At 41.5% G+C, this 18,141-nt stretch overlaps 1 protein-coding gene across 1 annotated transcript; it reads left to right on the forward strand.

Moving 5' to 3' along the window:
* Positions 1–710: 710 nt before the first annotated feature.
* Positions 711–4,969, forward strand: LOC112214852 (fatty acid-binding protein, intestinal). The gene is made up of 4 exons (XM_024373895.2): positions 711–841; positions 1,652–1,824; positions 3,132–3,239; positions 3,783–4,969. Exons 1-4 carry the CDS (start codon positions 775–777, stop codon positions 3,831–3,833), a joined length of 399 nt encoding a protein of 132 aa, XP_024229663.1. The 5' UTR covers positions 711–774; the 3' UTR covers positions 3,834–4,969.
* Positions 4,970–18,141: the final 13,172 nt, after the last annotated feature.

Below are 18,141 nucleotides of genomic sequence, written 5' to 3' on the forward strand. Positions count from 1 at the left end.
CACCTCCATGTGCTTTGAAGGTTTCATGACTCTAAGAAACACATAAAGTTATTCAAAAGGAATTTCCTTGACTATATGGCAATCAATTCATGAAAAGTTTCCTTTATGGAGATACAAGGTTTTTCCAGGAGGCCGACAGCATCTAACCTCAATGCAATGAGTTAATTGGCAATGGTAAGTGGGAACTAAGTAACAATATTCCTCTGTTGTTCTCATTGATAAAGTATGCCAGTTACAAGGGCACAAAATCTCCTCTGTATAATTGAGGACACACCATTGACCGTGAGAATACAGTGAAAATATCAGGCTACAATTTACGCATCGACTTTGTATCATGAACAACAAAAAACCTTCTAGTAGTGGGGCGAATTCTGTCAGCCCAATTAAAAACGCTAGAACTCTCCCACCATCAATGAGCGGTTCATTAGGGGCTCATTGTCATGCTGGACACAGACAGACACAGAGAGAGGTCCCCTGGGAAATATGCCAAGGAGAGTCCTATAAACGAATGCTTTTCTTTTCTGAAATAGAACAGCGCTACATTGTCCATGTGCCAGCCCTGGGGAGGGAGTTGCCCTTGGCCATTTATCTTTGTATCCTTGAGGCCGTGCAGTAATCGCCCTATATTTGACATCAGCTTTAAATGGCCACATCAGCAGACAGATAATCAGTTAGATAAAGAAGAGCCAACTGGGGCCTCTATATAAAGGGAGGCAAACGGGCGTTCTCAGTCCCACAGTCCTGCACACAGTCGTTCCACTGCCCACAGTAGACATGGCATTCAATGGTACCTGGAAAGTTGAACACAATGAGAACTACGACAAGTTCATGGAGCAGATGGGTGAGTCGGTGTGTGTGTGTGGATGTGTGCAATGTGTATGTGCATGTGTGTGTACTTTGTGTGTGTGTGTGTGTGTTTTATGAAAGGTGATGTTGCATTTCTTAATGAAGGATTATATTTCCAATGTGGCTTGGTATGGTCAGCACTTACATCAATGGTACAAGCTACCGTCAGACTTATAGTATCATCCTATACGATACTGTCAGATTTATATTTTCATCCTATAAGTCTGACTGTATCATATAGGATTTGTAAAGCAAGTGTTGGTATATTGCGTGTGTGACAGTGATGGTTTTGAGGTAATCTTTGATCCTGTGGCTTGTTTGAGTGGATGTGAGTTACCAGTCAGAGGCGTGCTGTATCGCTGCACAGCTATAATAATAACTCTTGGCTGTTGCCATTTTAAAAGCTTGTCAACAAACACAAGCTTTTTTGGGACCTAGGTAGGGTGTAATGAGTAATATTATGATGATGGACACACACCATTTCCAGACAGGTAGTATGAATAAATGGGCTAATTGGACCTTGGACCTAATTGATAACTCAATGCGAATAAAACATTTTTAGTAGCCCAACTTGGGGCTTGAGCTTTTACTATCTATCCAGCACTTTAGTATTTACACCAAGAGACTCAGAGCCACGCCTCATCTACAACACTCTATATATCCAGCAATTTAGCCATTACACCAAGAGGCTCAGACCCACGCCTCATCTACAACACTCTATATATCCAGCAATTTAGCCATTACACCAAGAGGCTCAGGACCCACGCCTCATCTACAACACTCTATCTACTGCATTTTCCAACAGGCATCAATGTGATGAAGAGGAAGTTGGCGGAACATGACAACCTGAAGGTTATCATCGAGCAGACAGGAGACAAGTTCCACATCAAGGAATCCAGCACCTTCCGTAACAAAGACATCGACTTCACCCTGGGCGTACAGTTTGACTACGCGCTGGCCGACGGCACCGAAGTCTCAGTATGTTTGAACTCTTTCAACCTAGACTTATTTTAGTAGGCTATCGTACACAGTATCCAACAGAAAGTTGTAGAGATTTAAATCTAAGCCCCCCTTTTCATAAAGCCTTCATAAAATGTAAATCCTACAAATTTATTTCTGCTTTGTGTCTTTTGGTAAACTGTTGTCATGCTCAGAAAAAGTGGAAATCATGCTGATGGAGTTGGAAAATGTGACCTTTTACAACAGTTTATACGATGTAAGCCTTCTGAAGTCTGGCAGTGACCTATGCATGACTGTGCACTGTAAAAGTGTTTTGGAGTTTTTGACCATATAGAGTAACCCATTAGAATAAGTTTACAATGAATATATGTTTAAATTCATGGTTGGCTAGCCATTTCTTTATAAGCTCATGGTTGGCTAGCCATTTCTTTATAAGCTGATGGTTGGCAATTTCTTTATATATGGTTGGCTAGCCATTTCATGTTGGTTGGCTGGCTAGCCATTTCTTTATATAAGCTCATTTTTTATAAGCTAGCCATTTCTTTATAAGCTCATGGTTGGCTAGCCATTTCTTTATAAGCTCATGGTTGGCTAGCCATTTCTTTATAAGCTCATGGTTGGCTAGCCATTTCTTTATAAGCTCATGGTTGGCTAGCCATTTCTTTATAAGCTCATGGTTGGCTAGCCATTTCTTTATAAGCTCATGGTTGGCTAGCCATTTCTTTATAAGCTCATGGTTTTCTTTATAAGGCTAGCCATTTCTTTATAAGCTCATTTTGGCTTTTCTTTATAAGCTCATGGTTGGCTAGCCATTTCTTTATAAGCTCATGTTGGCTAGCCATTTCTTTATAAGCTCATGGTTGGCTAGCCATTTCTTTATAAGTTGGCTAGCCATTTCTTTATAAGAGCCATTTCTTTATAAGCTCATGTTGGCTAGCCATTTCTTTATATAAGCTCATGTTTGGCTAGCCATTTTTTTTATAAGCTTTTGGCTATTTCTTTATAAGCTCATGGTTGGCTAGCCATTTCTTTATAAGCTGATGGTTGGCTAGCCATTTCTTTATAAGCTCATGGTTGGCTAGCTATTTATTTATTAGCTCATGTTTGGCTAGCTATTTATTTATTAGCTCATGTTTGGCTAGCTATTTATTTATTAGCTCATGTTTGGCTAGCCATTTGTTTGAATTGACCTATGCCCTAGATATATCTTATCTCAAGATACTGTTTAACCCATGCATCGATAACAATGGGTGATTTGAGCATATATTATGTCTACGAATGACGTACATTACAGTCATCGTTAATTAACCCCTTCTGTCCCACAGGGTACCTGGGAGATGGATGGAGATGTGTTGAAGGGTAAATTCACCAGGAAAGACAACAGTAAGGTGCTGACCACCACTCGGGCCGTGGTGGGAGGAGAGCTAGTACAGGTTAGTTTGAGAAAATCCCACATCATGTATCTTTTCAAATGATCTTTATAATGTTGTACCACTTTATACCAGAATAACTAGAAGTGATATGTTTTTAATAACCAAATGTGAGTTTTTAAACTTTAATTTTGACTTTTTTTTCTGACTTTTTACATTTAATGTAGTATATTTTTCCTCGTAACTGTTACCTTCTGCATAATCCAGTCTTGTTGACTGCGAGCATGAATCAAATCAAATCAAATAAGCCATTATAAATCATTTGAACTTTTACAATTTAAAAGGTTATAAATGCTAATGCTGAAAAATTTACATAAATGCAGATAAATGTTTATAACATGTATATTTCCCACCTACACAGTATATGAATGCTTATGAATTAACATTTGTCCTACTGAAACATTACCAATATTATTGTCATAACTGAATAAGCATTGTAATCAGAGATTCATATTGTAGTCTCTAGTGTACTCACTGTGCTGGTACGTCTACTTCAATGAAAATGGCAACCTTTTTCCATTGATTAAGGACTCTCTTCTCCAACAGAGCTATAACTACGATGGGGTGGATGCCAAGAGGATTTTCAAGAAGGCTTAAAGGGATTGACAAATTTCTATCTCACATATCATTATGTTTTTTCTAACCTTAAGAATATGTGGCAAGACTTTAGCTCAGGTGCCAAATTTAAAGTATAAGTCCAAATTTGCAGTGCCTTCCCCTCATTCTCTAAACCCCATGTACCCTCAAGAATCGCTTCAAAAGTTCACTATTGGATGAAGGAAATATCACCCTCTGAAGAACCCCTAACTGTAGGTGTGGACCATAGAATTAAGAATTAGAACACCGGAATGGTCATGAACATTCTTATGATGGTATAAAGGTTAGCTATTTTGGTCAGGAAGTTGGTCAACCGTGGTTTGCCAGTGCTGTGATAAGATATTGTGTAAAATAATGAATTTTATGAACATAACTGCATTGGTATGTTTGTTAGCGATCTAGCCAGCCAATTTTCGAGGAATGAGTCCATCCATTTCTCAAATTAACTGCCAATATTCCATTGAAACAATGCAATCAATCCACAGCGATACAGTGGCTGAAATCAGTTGATGATAGGACTTAGTTGTAAATGCAGAAGTACTGATATTGTATCATATAAAAGCACTCACAGCTTTCAAAGAAAACAAACATTTAGACATTTATGGTCTGTTTATATATATTTTAGAAGCTATTTATACAGAACATTTGTATAAAACAAGTATAAACTGTATTTATAATTATATGATAATATTTTAGTTTGACAATAATTATATTACACCAATTTCTGATATATCACATGCCCTACTTTTATTTTCCTGCATGAAACAAATCTGGATTATGCCTCTACTGCCATTCACTCCAATTAGACTGGTTTGGATTTCTACCTGACCAATATGGCTGCCATTTTCATCCCATTCTGGAACCTTGAGGGTTTATGACATAGCCCCTCTAGTAAATGAATAGTATTTCCACAGTGTGACCTGCTAAAACCTTCCAAACATTCATCAAGCAAGGAACATTATGTTGGCTGATCTACTTCCGGAGTGACTACAACCTTTGAACAATCAAGATTAAACTCTCCATTGAATCCAGAAAGGGCACTGTCATCTTTGGTGTACATTTAATTAACAGCTGTCCTTTTCTACTCAACTTTTTTTTAAATAATTGGTCCTGCACAATAAAAATACTTTAACGTTCCAGTGAGATTTGTTATCATACTTTACTTGAAGCCTCCAACATTAGCCAATGTAAAACTGTCATGAATACGCCATACCACGATACAAGCTGTTATTCAGCTCAGGAGTCAATTGTCCTGAACTGACATAATCTGTCATGGCAATTTCTATCATCGTCTCCACCATTATTATGATAGCACTATGTAGACCTTCACGTGAAGAGTTTTGACAAATCATGAGGAGATTTTTGGTAACACTGTCACAAAATAACAGACGGATTCCTCAAAACACCCCTGAAAAGACAATCCAAGACAGTGAGAAGGTCGAAAAGACGTCGGAGAGGGCTTCTCCAGAATATTCATGTTACTTCAAAAGGGGCAATCTGCGGTTGTTACATCCGTTTTTATTTAAACATATTAATGGTATATACCCATTGATTCTTTAAGAATATAACTTCTAAATGCCTCATGAGCTTCGTTCAACTGTCTAGCCCCATCACTTTATAAACATTGCTCTGTCTATGAATTTCAGAGTGGATAAACTACTCCAGGCCCATCCCTCATCTTTTTTACCAAAACAGAGGTGGGGTGCTCATTTTCAATTGGAGATTGCCCCTTTAAAATCTACACATTTAATAGTCTTTAACATTCTAACATTATATTCTACATTCTACACATTCTATTGTGTTGCTAGATACATCAATAAGCTCTGTTGCCTACATAGTTATCTACAATGGCTTCAGAAAGTATTCACACCCCTTGACTGTTTGTTGTTGTGTTACAGCCTTTATTTAAAATGGATTAAATTGAGATAAGCCTACAGACAATACCCCATAATGTCAAAGTGGAATGATGTTCATTTAAAAAAAAAAAAAAAAACAATAAAAATTGAAAAGCTGAAATGTCTTGAGTCATTAAGTATTCAACCCCTTTGTTATGGCAAGCCTAAATAGTACAAATCTGCATAACAAGTCACATGATAAGTTGCATGGACTCACTCTGTGTGCAAAAATAGGGGTTGACATGATTTTTGAATGACTATATCTCTGTACCTCACACAGTTATCTGTAAGGTCCCTCAGTTGAGCAGTGAATTTTGAACACAGATTCAACCACAAAGACCAGGGAGGTTTTCGAAAACTTTGCAAAGAAGGGCACAAATAGGTAGATTGGTAAAGATTTTTTTTTAAAGCTGACGTTGAACATCCCTTTGAGAATGGTGTTAGGAATTACACTTTGGATGATGAATCAATACACCCAGTCACTACAAAGATACAGGTGTCCTTCTTAACTCAGTTGCTGGAGAGGAAGGAAACCACTCAGGGACTTCACCATGAGGCCAATGGTGACTTTAAAATAGTTACAGAGTTTAATAGCTGTGGGGGGGGGACAACTGAGTAGGATCAACAACATTGTAGTTGCACTACAATACTAACCTAAATGACAGAGTGAAAAGAAGGAAGCCTGTACATAATAAAAATATTCCAAAACATGCTTCCTGTTTGCAACAAAGCACTTAAGTAATACTGCAAACAATGTGGCAAAGAAATGAACTTCATGTCCTGAATACAAAATCAAATCAAATTGTTTTTGTCACATGCGCCGAATACCTTACCATGAAATGCTTACTTACAAGCCCTTAACCAACAATGCAATTTTAAGAAAATAGAGTTAAGAAAATATTTACTAAATAAACTAAAGTTTTTTAAAAAAGACAAAGAAAAAGGAACACAATAAAATGACAATAATGAGGATATATACAGTCGATGTTTGGGACAAATCCAACACAACACATCACTGAGTACCACTCTTCATATTTTCAAGCATGGTGGTGGCTGCATCATGTTATGGGTATGCTTGTCATCGGCAAGGACTAGGTTTTTCTATGATAAAAAGATACGTAATAGAGCAATGCACAGGCAAAATCCTAGAGGAAAACCTGGTTCAGTCTGATGATAATGATTGACATATTATTTGTATTAATTTATTCACACTATTTCATCCTTCGACAAGGTATAGTCCCGACACAAATCTAGGGTCGTATCCAACCTGGCCGGTTGTTCGTTCTATCGGCTCCATTGCCAGGGATGTGTCCCAGACGTTAAGTATTTTTGTTCTGTATCTATGGACGCGACCCAGTCGTTCGTTCTAAATGTTCTATTGCCATACTGGCTGGCAAGTTTCAAATCCTTTGCTTGCTAGCTATCCAACTACGGCTAATTTACAGCCAAGTCGAATAGTGCAGCCAGAATAACAACAAAGTAGATGCATTTGCATTTGTTTAAGCTGTTTTCTAGTGACATTTATTTGGATACATCCATAACAATGAGCAAATGACACTCAATCTCACCTGGCATAGAACATTTTCTTTTATTTCTTTTTTTAACCTTTTTTAACCTTTTAACTAGGCAAGTCAGTTAAGAACAAATTCTTACTTTCAATGACGGCCTAGGAACAGTGGGTTAACTGCCTGTTCAGGGGCAGAACGACAGATTTGTACCTTGTCAGCTTGGGGATTTGAACTTGCAACCTTTCGGTTACTAGTCCAACGCTCTAACCACTAGGCTACCCTGCAACATGTGCTCTCTCGTCAGGACGCTGTTGTTCCGAGGAACTAGCCAACAACACAGCTAACACAATTACTTCAAACTGAAGTTGGAAAGACCTCAAACTAGCTTCATTTCATTTGACCTGTTTTCTATTGATATTTATTTTTATATCTCCAAAAAATAATGCTGATTTATGCTGATTAATGCTGACTGGGTGAGAAAAGCTGCCTGCCGGTCTGTCTCATCCCGACTCCCAACACGTTCATTACTATGCAAAAACTGGAGATCGAATTTAAATATTGAAACAACGTTGCAAATGTCAGAGAGACAGACAGCAAGGTTTATACAAATCACCACGGTTGAAAACTAAATGTTAGTCTAAAAGAATTGTGAGATAATGTCTAGATGCTTTTTATAGTGGAGATCAAGTTCATAAATTGCCTGGCTGGGCTGATGAGACAGTGGATTGCGCAGTCAGATGGAAAAGAGAAAATAAACATTTTAACATCATAGATTTATCTGGTGGTAATTTGTGGAATAGACACCAGCTGGAATGCAGTTTTAACCAATCAGCATTCAGGATTGGACCCACCCGTTGTCGAACATATTGACTAAGGGGTTGAATATATTTTTTTTATTTTTTTTATTTTTTTTTACAAATGATTGAATTTTTCTTCCACTTTGACATTACAGAGTATTTTGTGTAGATAACTGACAAAAGAAATGACAGTTAAATACATTTTAATACCACTTTGAAATACCATACTTTCTGAAGGCATTGTTCAAATGTTACTGCCTGCTTTTTTAGCAATTTGAATCAGTGGACTATGAGATCAAAGCTGGACAATAACAACCTGGTATCAAGATGTCGTAATAAAGATTTGATAATGTAGATTTGATGAAGACGACATTTTATAGGTCTCATATTTTCACAACAGTTTAGTGGTGGTGAGGGAGGAGTTAAACATTGCTCTTACCTCCAACCACATGATGACCATGACTTGCAGTCATGTGCTGGGAAAGTTCAATGAACTCTGCAGTAGGGCTACATTTAGACATTTTGAATGGCATGCAAGTCATATGGTATCTGCGCTGTGATTATTGACAATGTATCATTCATTTGCAGATGCTTCAGTGTATTTTATAAACTTGAAAATGAGTCCATGGTTTGAAAAATGGCACATTATCTACTTAAATAATGAACACAGGAACAACGACCCAACTTCATGTGCCAACCCTCTATGTCCACAAGATGGCGACATAAGCCCTTAGGTTTGAGTAGCCGTGCTTGTTGTAATCCCTCCTCAAATGTGACAATGCCCTCACAACCACCTGATCTTGACTGCATATCAGGGTGGTGGTCAATTCAGTCAATACAGGAAGTCAACTGAAATCCAGTTAATTGTCAATCGTTTTCTATGAGGATTTACATGTCAAATTACTTTCTTGAATGAAAGGGAATTGATAACAATGGACCACAACCCTGTTGTATACATGTGATGTCCTTTCATGTGTTATCTCTGTGATGTCCTTTCATGTGTTATCTCTGTGATGTTCATCATGTGTTATCTCTGCGATGTCCTTTCATGTGTTATATCTGTTATGTTCATCATGTGTTATCTCTGTGATGTCCTTTCATGTGTTATCTCTGTGATGTTCTTCATGTGTTATCTCTGTGATGTCCTTTCATGTGTTATCTCTGTGATGTTCATCATGTGTTATCTCTGTGATGTTCATCATGTGTTATCTCTGTGATGTCCTTTCATGTGTTATCTCTCTGATTGATGTCCTTTCTTGTGTTATCTCTGTGATGTTCATCATGTGTTATCTCTGTGATGTTCATCATGTGTTATCTCTGTGATGTTCTTCATGTGTTATCTCTGTGATGTCATTTCATGTGTTATCTCTGTGATGTTCATCATGTGTTATCTCTGAATGTTCTTGGGTGATAAGTTCATCATATCCTGTGATGTTTGTCAGTTTATCCTGTGATGTCCTTTCATGTGTTATCTCCTGCACATGTGTTATCTCTGTGATGCTCATGTGTTATCTCTGTGATACCCTAGTTTTGGGATAACCTACTCAGGGGACTTGGGTGATAAGTTCTGTGAAAGGCTTTACTCATTCTCCGTGGCTCAACAACTTCTTCGTGCGTTTTGAGGATAACACAGGGGGACTCCCGAGGACTGTGGGCTCTCATTCTCCGTGGCTGACGTGGGCCGCTCCCGAGGACTGTGGGCTCTCATTCTCCGTGGCTGACGTGGGCCGCTCCCGAGGACTGTGGGCTCTCATTCTCCGTGGCTGACGTGGGCCGCTCCCGAGGACTGTGGGCTCTCATTCTCCGTGGCTGACGTGGGCCGCTCCCGAGGACTGTGGGCTCTCATTCTCCGTGGCTGACGTGGGCCGCTCCCGAGGACTGTGGGCTCTCATTCTCCGTGGCTGACGTGGGCCGCTCCCGAGGACTGTGGGCTCTCATTCTCCGTGGCTGACGTGGGCCGCTCCCGAGGACTGTGGGCTCTCATTCTCCGTGGCTGACGTGGGCCGCTCCCGAGGACTGTGGGCTCTCATTCTCCGTGGCTGACGTGGGCAGCTCCGAGGACTGTGGGCTCTCATTCTCCGTGGCTGACGTGGGCCGCTCCCGAGGACTGTGGGCTCTCATTCTCCGTGCCTGACGTGGGCCGCTCCCGAGGACTGTGGGCTCTCATTCTCCGTGGCTGACGTGGGCCGCTCCCGAGGACTGTGGGCTCTCATTCTCCGTGGCTGACGTGGGCCGCTCCCGAGGACTGTGGGCTCTCATTCTCCGTGGCTGACGTGGGCCGCTCCCGAGGACTGTGGGCTCTCATTCTCCGTGGCTGACGTGGGCCGCTCCCGAGGACTGTGGGCTCTCATTCTCCGTGGCTGACGTGGGCCGCTCCCGAGGACTGTGGGCTCTCATTCTCCGTGGCTGACGTGGGCCGCTCCCGAGGACTGTGGGCTCTCATTCTCCGTGGCTGACGTGAGTATCAAATGTAAGCGTGATTAACCCTTGCAAGGCTGCTGGCCCAGAAGGCATCCCTCGCCGCATCCTCAGAGCACGGTACGGTAACGGCACTGCCCGCAACCGCAGGGGCTTTCCAGAGAGGGGTACGGTCTTCCCAACACATCACCGGGGGGGCACACTGCCTGCCCTCCAGGACACCTACAGCATCCGATGTCACAGGAAAGCCAAGAAGATCATCAAGGACCTCAGCCACCCGAACCATGGCCTGTTCACACCACTATCATCCAGAAGGCGAGGCCAGTACAGGTGCATCAAAGCTGGGACCGAGAGACTGAAAAACAGCTTCTATCTCAAGACCATCAGACTGGTAAATAGCCATCACTAGTCGGCTACCGCCCGATTACTGGACCCTGCACCTTAGAGGCTGCTGCCCTGTGTACTGTACATAGACATGGAATCACTGGTTACTTTAATAATGGAACATACTGTACATACTGTATTCTAGTCAAGTCCATCCTATTCAACTGTTGGTGTAAATACACTATTCTATCCTACGTGTTCTACAGATAGACCTCATCTTTTCCACATACTGTCCATAATATTTCTACATCCCATCACATACACATATATAATCGTATTTATTTTCCCGACTCTGACATTGTCATCCTTATTTAAAAAAAAATAAAAATCTTAATTCCATTATTTTACTTTTAGATTTGTGTGTATTGTTGTGAATTGTTAGATATTATCGCACTGTTGGAGCTAGGAATACAATAATTTTGATACACTTGCAATAACATCTGCTAAATATGTGTATGCCACCAATAAAATTCTAATTGATCTGAAATAGTGTACACTTCAATCCAAAGCTTTCACATTTGTGGGGAGTAGTAAACGAGTACACGCTTCAGGAGGAAGGAGAGATTATTGGGACGTAACCCGTACGTTGAAACATTAGTCGCAGACTGCTAACATTATCACAATAGCATGATAGTGTCTAGGCACATTAGCAAGAGCATTATCCCCCCCACCCCCCAAAACCCCCCAACTTCAGGGACGGTTAGCATCTCCATCGATTAACAGCCCAATGAAGCCCCCTGCCTAGACCCCCAGCAGCCTCCCGATATCATCCAATTCTAACCTACTGCAGGCTGGGGCGGCTTTGAAAGCAGGCGCTGCACTAAATCCACTCTAGAGAGTACGGCCCGCTGGGGCTAAGCCTCCGGGGAGGCTGGGTTAGTTTGACAGTCTGTTCTGAAGCTTAGAGAAGGGGAGAACAGGGTTCTGTTCAGCCGTTCTGGAGGTTGTTTTGTTTAGATTGTCGCCTATCTCTGGTGGGTTTTCAAATCTACTGTACACCCCCCCCCCCCGCAAAACAAAAACACGTTTCAGAATGATGTCTGTGATATTTGTGGTAGATTTCCCCGATTTCTGACTTTAAAATAAAATACATGGACACACCTTCTGACTTACACCACCACTCCTTGAGGATTGGATCCCTGTAGCATGTAATGGAAGGCCTGTTGTAGACACTATACATGGATAGTTCATCTGTAGACACTCTACTATCAACAAACTGTTGGTTAGGGTTAGGGTAAGGGTTAAGTTTAGAGTAAGGATAAGGGTTAAGTTCAGGATTAGGTTTAGAATAAGAGTAAGGTTTAAGTTTAGGGTTAGGATAAGGGTTAAATTCAGGATTAGGTTTAGAATCTGAGTAAGGGTTAAGTTTAGGGTTAGGATAAGGGTTAAGTTCAGGATTAGGTTTAGAATCAGAGTAAGGTTTAAGTTTAGGGTTAGGATAAGGGTTAAGTTCAGGATTAGGTTTAGAATCAGAGTAAGGTTTAAGTTTAGGGTTAGGATAAGGGTTAAGTTCAGGATTAGGTTTAGAAAAAGAATAAGGTTTAAGTTTAGGGTTAGGATAAGGGTTAAGTTCAGGATTAAGTTTAGAATCAGACTAAGGGTTAAGTTTAGGGTTAGGATAAGGGTTAAGTTCAGGATTAGGTTTAGAATCAGAGTAAGGTTAAGTTTAGGGTTAGGATAAGGGTTAAATTCAGGATTAGGTTTAGAATCTGAGTAAGGGTTAAGTTTAGGGTTAGGATAAGGGTTAAGTTCAGGATTAGGTTTAGAATCAGAGTAAGGTTTAAGTTTAGGGTTAGGATAAGGGTTAAGTTCAGGATTAGGTTTAGAAAAAGAATAAGGTTTAAGTTTAGGGTTAGGATAAGGGTTAAATTCAGGATTAGGTTTAGAATCAGAGTAAGGTTTAAGTTTAGGGTTAGGATAAGGGTTAAGTTCAGGATTAGGTTTAGAATCAGAGTAAGGTTTAAGTTTAGGGTTAGGATAAGGGTTAAGTTCAGGATTAGGTTTAGAATAAGAGTCAGGTTTAAGTTTAGGGTTAGGATAAGGGTTAAGTTCAGGATTAGGTTTAGAATAAGAGTAAGGTTTAAGTTTAGGGTTAGGATAAGGGTTAAGTTCAGGATTAGGTTTAGAATAAGAGTAAGGTTTTAGTTTAGGGTTAGGATAAGGGTTAAGTTCAGGATTAGGTTTAGAATAAGAGTAAGGTTTAAGTTTAGGGTTAGGATAAGGGTTAAGGTCAGGGTTAGGTTTAGAATAAGAGTAAGGTTTAAGTTTAGGGTTAGGATAAGGGTTAAGTTCAGGATTAGGTTTAGAAAAAGAATAAGGTTTAAGTTTAGGGTTAGGATAAGGGTTAAGGTCAGGGTTAGGATAAGGGTTAAGGTCAGGATTAGGTTTAGAATAAGAGTAAGGTTTAAGTTTAGGGTTAGGATAAGGGTTAAGGTCAGGGTTAGAGCTAGGGTTAGGGTTAGTAGATAATTAGTTGAAATCTTTGTCTGTATATAGTCTATAGAGCAGATGGACTATCCAAATAAAGTGTTACGGCCAGTGCACCACTCCTCGAGGGTCAGATCACTGTAGAATTTGAATGGAAAGCCAACGTTGCCCAATACATTCATAAATGGCAAAAAGACGGTCAAAAAATGTATCATAAGAAATAAGGTTTTGAAGTGTCTGTCATATATTTAGGAGCTATAACAAAGCTCAGGAAACATATATACAGTATTTTTTTGGTGTAGGCACAAAGCTACCTCCATACTTCCATAAATGTTTTTAACAAAGCTCAGGAAACATATATACAGTATTTTTTTGGAGTAGGCACAAAGCTACCTCCATACTTCCATAAATGTTTTTAACCCGGTACCGGTCACCTACCGGAGTCCCGTGACACTTGTGAGGGGTCGTAAGAGAACACCATCGTGTCCGTGAGAGTCTCATCTTTCCATATTAGTTTGTAGCTAAACTATTTGGAAGCTACAGACGTTTTCATGAGAAGACCGATTTTTTGGGGTTGTCTCATGGTCTGACAAACACTGCTGTAGCTTGGCCACCTTCCACCGCAGACCGATTTTTTGGGGTTGTCTCATGGTCTGACAAACACTGCTGTAGCTTGGCCACCTTCAACTGCAGACCGATTTTTGGGTTGTCTCATGGTCTGACAAACTCTGCTGTAGCTTGGCCACCTTCAACTGCAGACCGATTTTTGGGTTGTCTCATGGTCTGACAAACACTGCTGTAGCTTGGCCACCTTCAACTGCACCTTCCACCTTGGCCACCTTCAACTGCAAACAACTGATTGCTTAAACGAATGGATTTTAATGAGGATTTTTTTGTTGTATTATGTTACTTAGATTGATGTATCTGTGCATACCTGGGTTCAAATAGCAATTGTTTTCTTCCAATACTTGTTCAGCTTGGCTGTCACAATAGAACCAATGGAATTGTCACAAAAGTGCAAGCCGCCCATATCCAGCACTCCTATTAGGCTCAATCAAGCAGTCAACGTATTTGAAAAAAATGAACAAATAATATTTGAAGTCAAGTCTGGACTAGGATTTAAGGTGGTTCCTGCTTCACTGGATAGATCTCAATATGGATGAATGCAGGTATCTTCTTAAGTTTACCTTAATATGTGTGACTTGGATAGACTAGGCTGTTGTACCAGACATGAAGCAGAACACAATACTATACTGAACAAGTATATAAATGTAACATGTAAAGTGTTGGTGCCATGTTTTATGAGCTGAATTAAAAGATCCCAGAAATGTTCCATACGCACAAAAACTTATTTCTTTCAAATTTTGTAGACAAAGTTGTTTACATCCTTGTCAGTGAGCATTTCTCCTTCGCCAAGATAATCCATCCACCTGCCAGGTGTGGCATATGAAGAAGCTGATTATACAGCATTATAATTACACAGGTGCACCTTGTGCTGGGGACATTAAAATGGCACTCTAAAATGTGCTGTGTTGTCACACAACCCAATGCCACAGATGCCTCAAGTTTTGAGGGAGCGTGCAATTGGCATGCTGACTGCAGGAATGTCCACCAGAGCTGTTGCCAGAGAAATTAATGTTAATTTCCTTACCATAAGCCGCCTCCAATGTCGTTTTAGAGAATTTGGCAGTACGCCTCATAACAGAAGACCACGTGTAACAACACCAGCTCAGGACCTCCACATCCAGCTTCTTCACCTGCGGGATCATCTGAGAACAGCCACCTGGACAGCTGATGAAACTGTGGTTTTGCACAACCAAAGAATTTCTGCACAAACTGTCAGAAACCGTCCCAGGGAAGCTCCTCTGCGTGCTTGTCGTCCTCACCAGGGTCTGGACCTGACTGCAGTTCAGCGTCGTAACCGACTTCAGTGGGGAAATGCTCACCTTCGATGGCCACTGGCACGCTGAAGAAGTGTGCTCTTCACTGATGAATCCCGGTTTCAACTACACCGGGCAGATGGCAGACAGCGTGTATGGATTTGTGTGGGTGAGCGGTTTGTTGATGTCAACGTTGTGAACAGAGTGCCCCATGGTGGCAGTGGGGTTATTGTATGGGCAGGCATAAGATACGATCAATGAACCCAATTGCATTTTATCGATGGCAATTTGAATGTACCATGACGAGATCCTGAGGCCCATTGTCGAAACCACGCCATCATGTTTCAGAATGATAATGCACTGCCCCATGTCACAAGGATCTGTACACAATTCCTGGAGGCAGTTCTTCCATGTCACCCATTGAGCATGTTTGGGATGCTCTGGATCGACGTGTATAACAGCGTGTTCCAGTTCCCGCCAATATCCAGCAACTTCGAATAGCTGTTGAAGAGGAGTGGGACAACGTTCCACAGGCCGCAATCAACAGCCTGATTAATGTGTCGCGTGAGTCGCGCTGCATGAGGCAAATGGTGGTCACAGCAGATACTGACTGCTTTTCTGCCCCTACCTTTTTGTTTAAGATATCTCTGACCAACAGATGCATATCTGTATTCCTAGTCATCTGAAACTCATAGATTAGGGCCTAATGAATTTATTTTGATTGACTGGTTCACTTATAGGAACTGTAACTCAGTAAAATCTTGGAAATTGGAGGATGTCCCCTGTTTTGAAAACTCAAACTTTGTTATTTTGTAATTCTTTTGGCGTTTATCTATTTTCATGAAATGTGTTCTTACAACCGACAAGAACTTTCGTACATCAGATCGGCAGACCCCAATTCCGCCTTCAACTTCGAATCGTCTGCCCAGGGCTCTTTCTGTAATTCCAACCCAAATTTTCAGGGGGATGCAAGAGGAATCGCTGGTGTCACAGAAGCAGTGGAAGGGGAACTGAGCTGATGAGCTGGTGAGATTATTAAGGCAAAGGGAAACCGGGCCAACTCTTCCCTCCATTCTATTGGCCAATGTAATATAACAAGATGGATGACCGTCGATCGCTGATTTGTTAGCAACAAGACTCTTGTAATTGCAATATTCTCTGCTTTTCTGAAACAAGTATTTCGACCAAGATACCCCCCCCCCGGCTATCCAACTCAATGGATTCTCCATTCACCGAGCAGACAGGACAGTAGAGTCAAGGAAATCGACTCTACTTTTCCTCTTAGTCTACTGTCCTGTCTGCTTGTCCAGTTAATGGTGTGCTGACTTCAGTCTCGACCCATTATTCACCCATGTTCGTAAACCTGATGGTCAAATGCTGACCCTTCAGCTGTTATGGTGACTGTTGTATATATTCCACCTCAGGATAAGAAATATAACAAGATGGCACTTAACAAACTCTGATTGGGAGTCCTGTAGTGCGGCGCACAATAGGCCAAGCGTTGTCCGGGTTAGGGTTTGGCCGGGATAGGCCGTAATTGTAAATAATAAATTGTTCTTAACTGACTTGCCTAGTTAAATAAAGGATAAATATATATATATTTAAAATTTAAACTCTACGAGGTGTGAGTGTGTAGAGTCCTGTCAGTGTGTAGAGTAACCAAGCAGGAAAACGTAGATCTGGAGGCTGCCATTCTTGTCGCCGGCAATTTTAATTTTGCGTCACTACGACATGTGATGCTCAACTTCCATCAACACGTTTCCTTCACCACTAGTGGCGATAAAGTCCTAGACCATTGTTACTCTACCCACAAGCAAGCATACAAACACGCCCCCATCCACATCAACGGGGCTGCAGTGGAGCAGCATCCAGGACCTCTATATCAGGAAGGAAGGCCCTGAAAACTGTTAAAGACTCGAGCCACCCAAGCCATAGATTGTTCCTTCTGCTTCCACATAGGCTCCTGAGAAGCTTCTATCCCCAAGCCATAAGACTGCTAAATAGCTAACAGAATGGCTCCACAGACTTTCTGAGTTGACCCTTGTATTTAATTTACATTTTTGAACTCTATGTCTCTATGCATACTCACAGGACTCTACCCACTCACAGGACTCTACCCACTGACAGGACTCTACACACTCACAAGGACTCTACACACTGACAGGACTCTACACACTCACAGGACTCTGCACACTCACAGGACTCTACCCACTGACAGGACTCTACACACTCACAGGACTCTACACACTGACAGGACTCTACACACTCACAGGACTCTGCACACTCACAGGACTCTACCCACTGACAGGACTCTACACACTCACAGGACTCTACACACTGACAGGACTCTACACACTCACAGGACTCTACACACTCACAGGACTCTACCCACTGACAGGACTCTACACACTCACAGGACTCTACACACTCACAGGACTCTACCCACTCACAGGACTCTACACACACAGAGGACTCTACACATTCACAGGACTCTACATACTCACAGGACTCTACCCACTCACAGGATTCTACCCACTGACAAGCCTCTACACACTCAGAGGACTCTACACACTCACAGGACTCTACATACTCACAGGACTCTACACACTCACAGGACTCTACCCACTCACAAGACTCTACCCACTGACAGGACTCTACGCACTCAGAGGACTCTACACACTCACAGGACTCTACACACTCACAGGACTCTACATACTCACTCTACCCACTGACAGGACTCTACATACTCACAGGACTCTACACACTCACAGGACTCTACCCACTCACAGGACTCTACCCACTCACAAGACTCTACCCACTGACAGGACTCTACGCACTCAGAGGACTCTACACACTCACAGGACTCTACATACTCACAGGACTCTACACACTCACATGACTCTACCCACTCACAAGACTCTACCCACTGACAGGACTCTACATACTCAGAGGACTCTACACACTCACAGGACTCTACATACTCACAGGACTCTACACAC

The sequence above is a fragment of the Oncorhynchus tshawytscha genome, linkage group LG15 (assembly GCF_018296145.1).
Source record: "Oncorhynchus tshawytscha isolate Ot180627B linkage group LG15, Otsh_v2.0, whole genome shotgun sequence".
NCBI lineage: Eukaryota > Metazoa > Chordata > Actinopteri > Salmoniformes > Salmonidae > Oncorhynchus > Oncorhynchus tshawytscha.

What these genes read in the sequence shown, in the direction of transcription:
- LOC112214852 (XM_024373895.2), top strand. Translation starts at nt 775, where the DNA reads ATGGCATTCAATGGTACCTGGAAAGTTGAACACAATGAGAACTACGAC. An exon ending in CAAGTTCATGGAGCAGATGG is followed by an intron (nt 842 to 1,651) that starts GTGAGTCGGTGT and finishes ATTTTCCAACAG; the next exon opens with GCATCAATGTGATGAAGAGG. An exon ending in TGGGAGGAGAGCTAGTACAG is followed by an intron (nt 3,240 to 3,782) that starts GTTAGTTTGAGA and finishes CTTCTCCAACAG; the next exon opens with AGCTATAACTACGATGGGGT.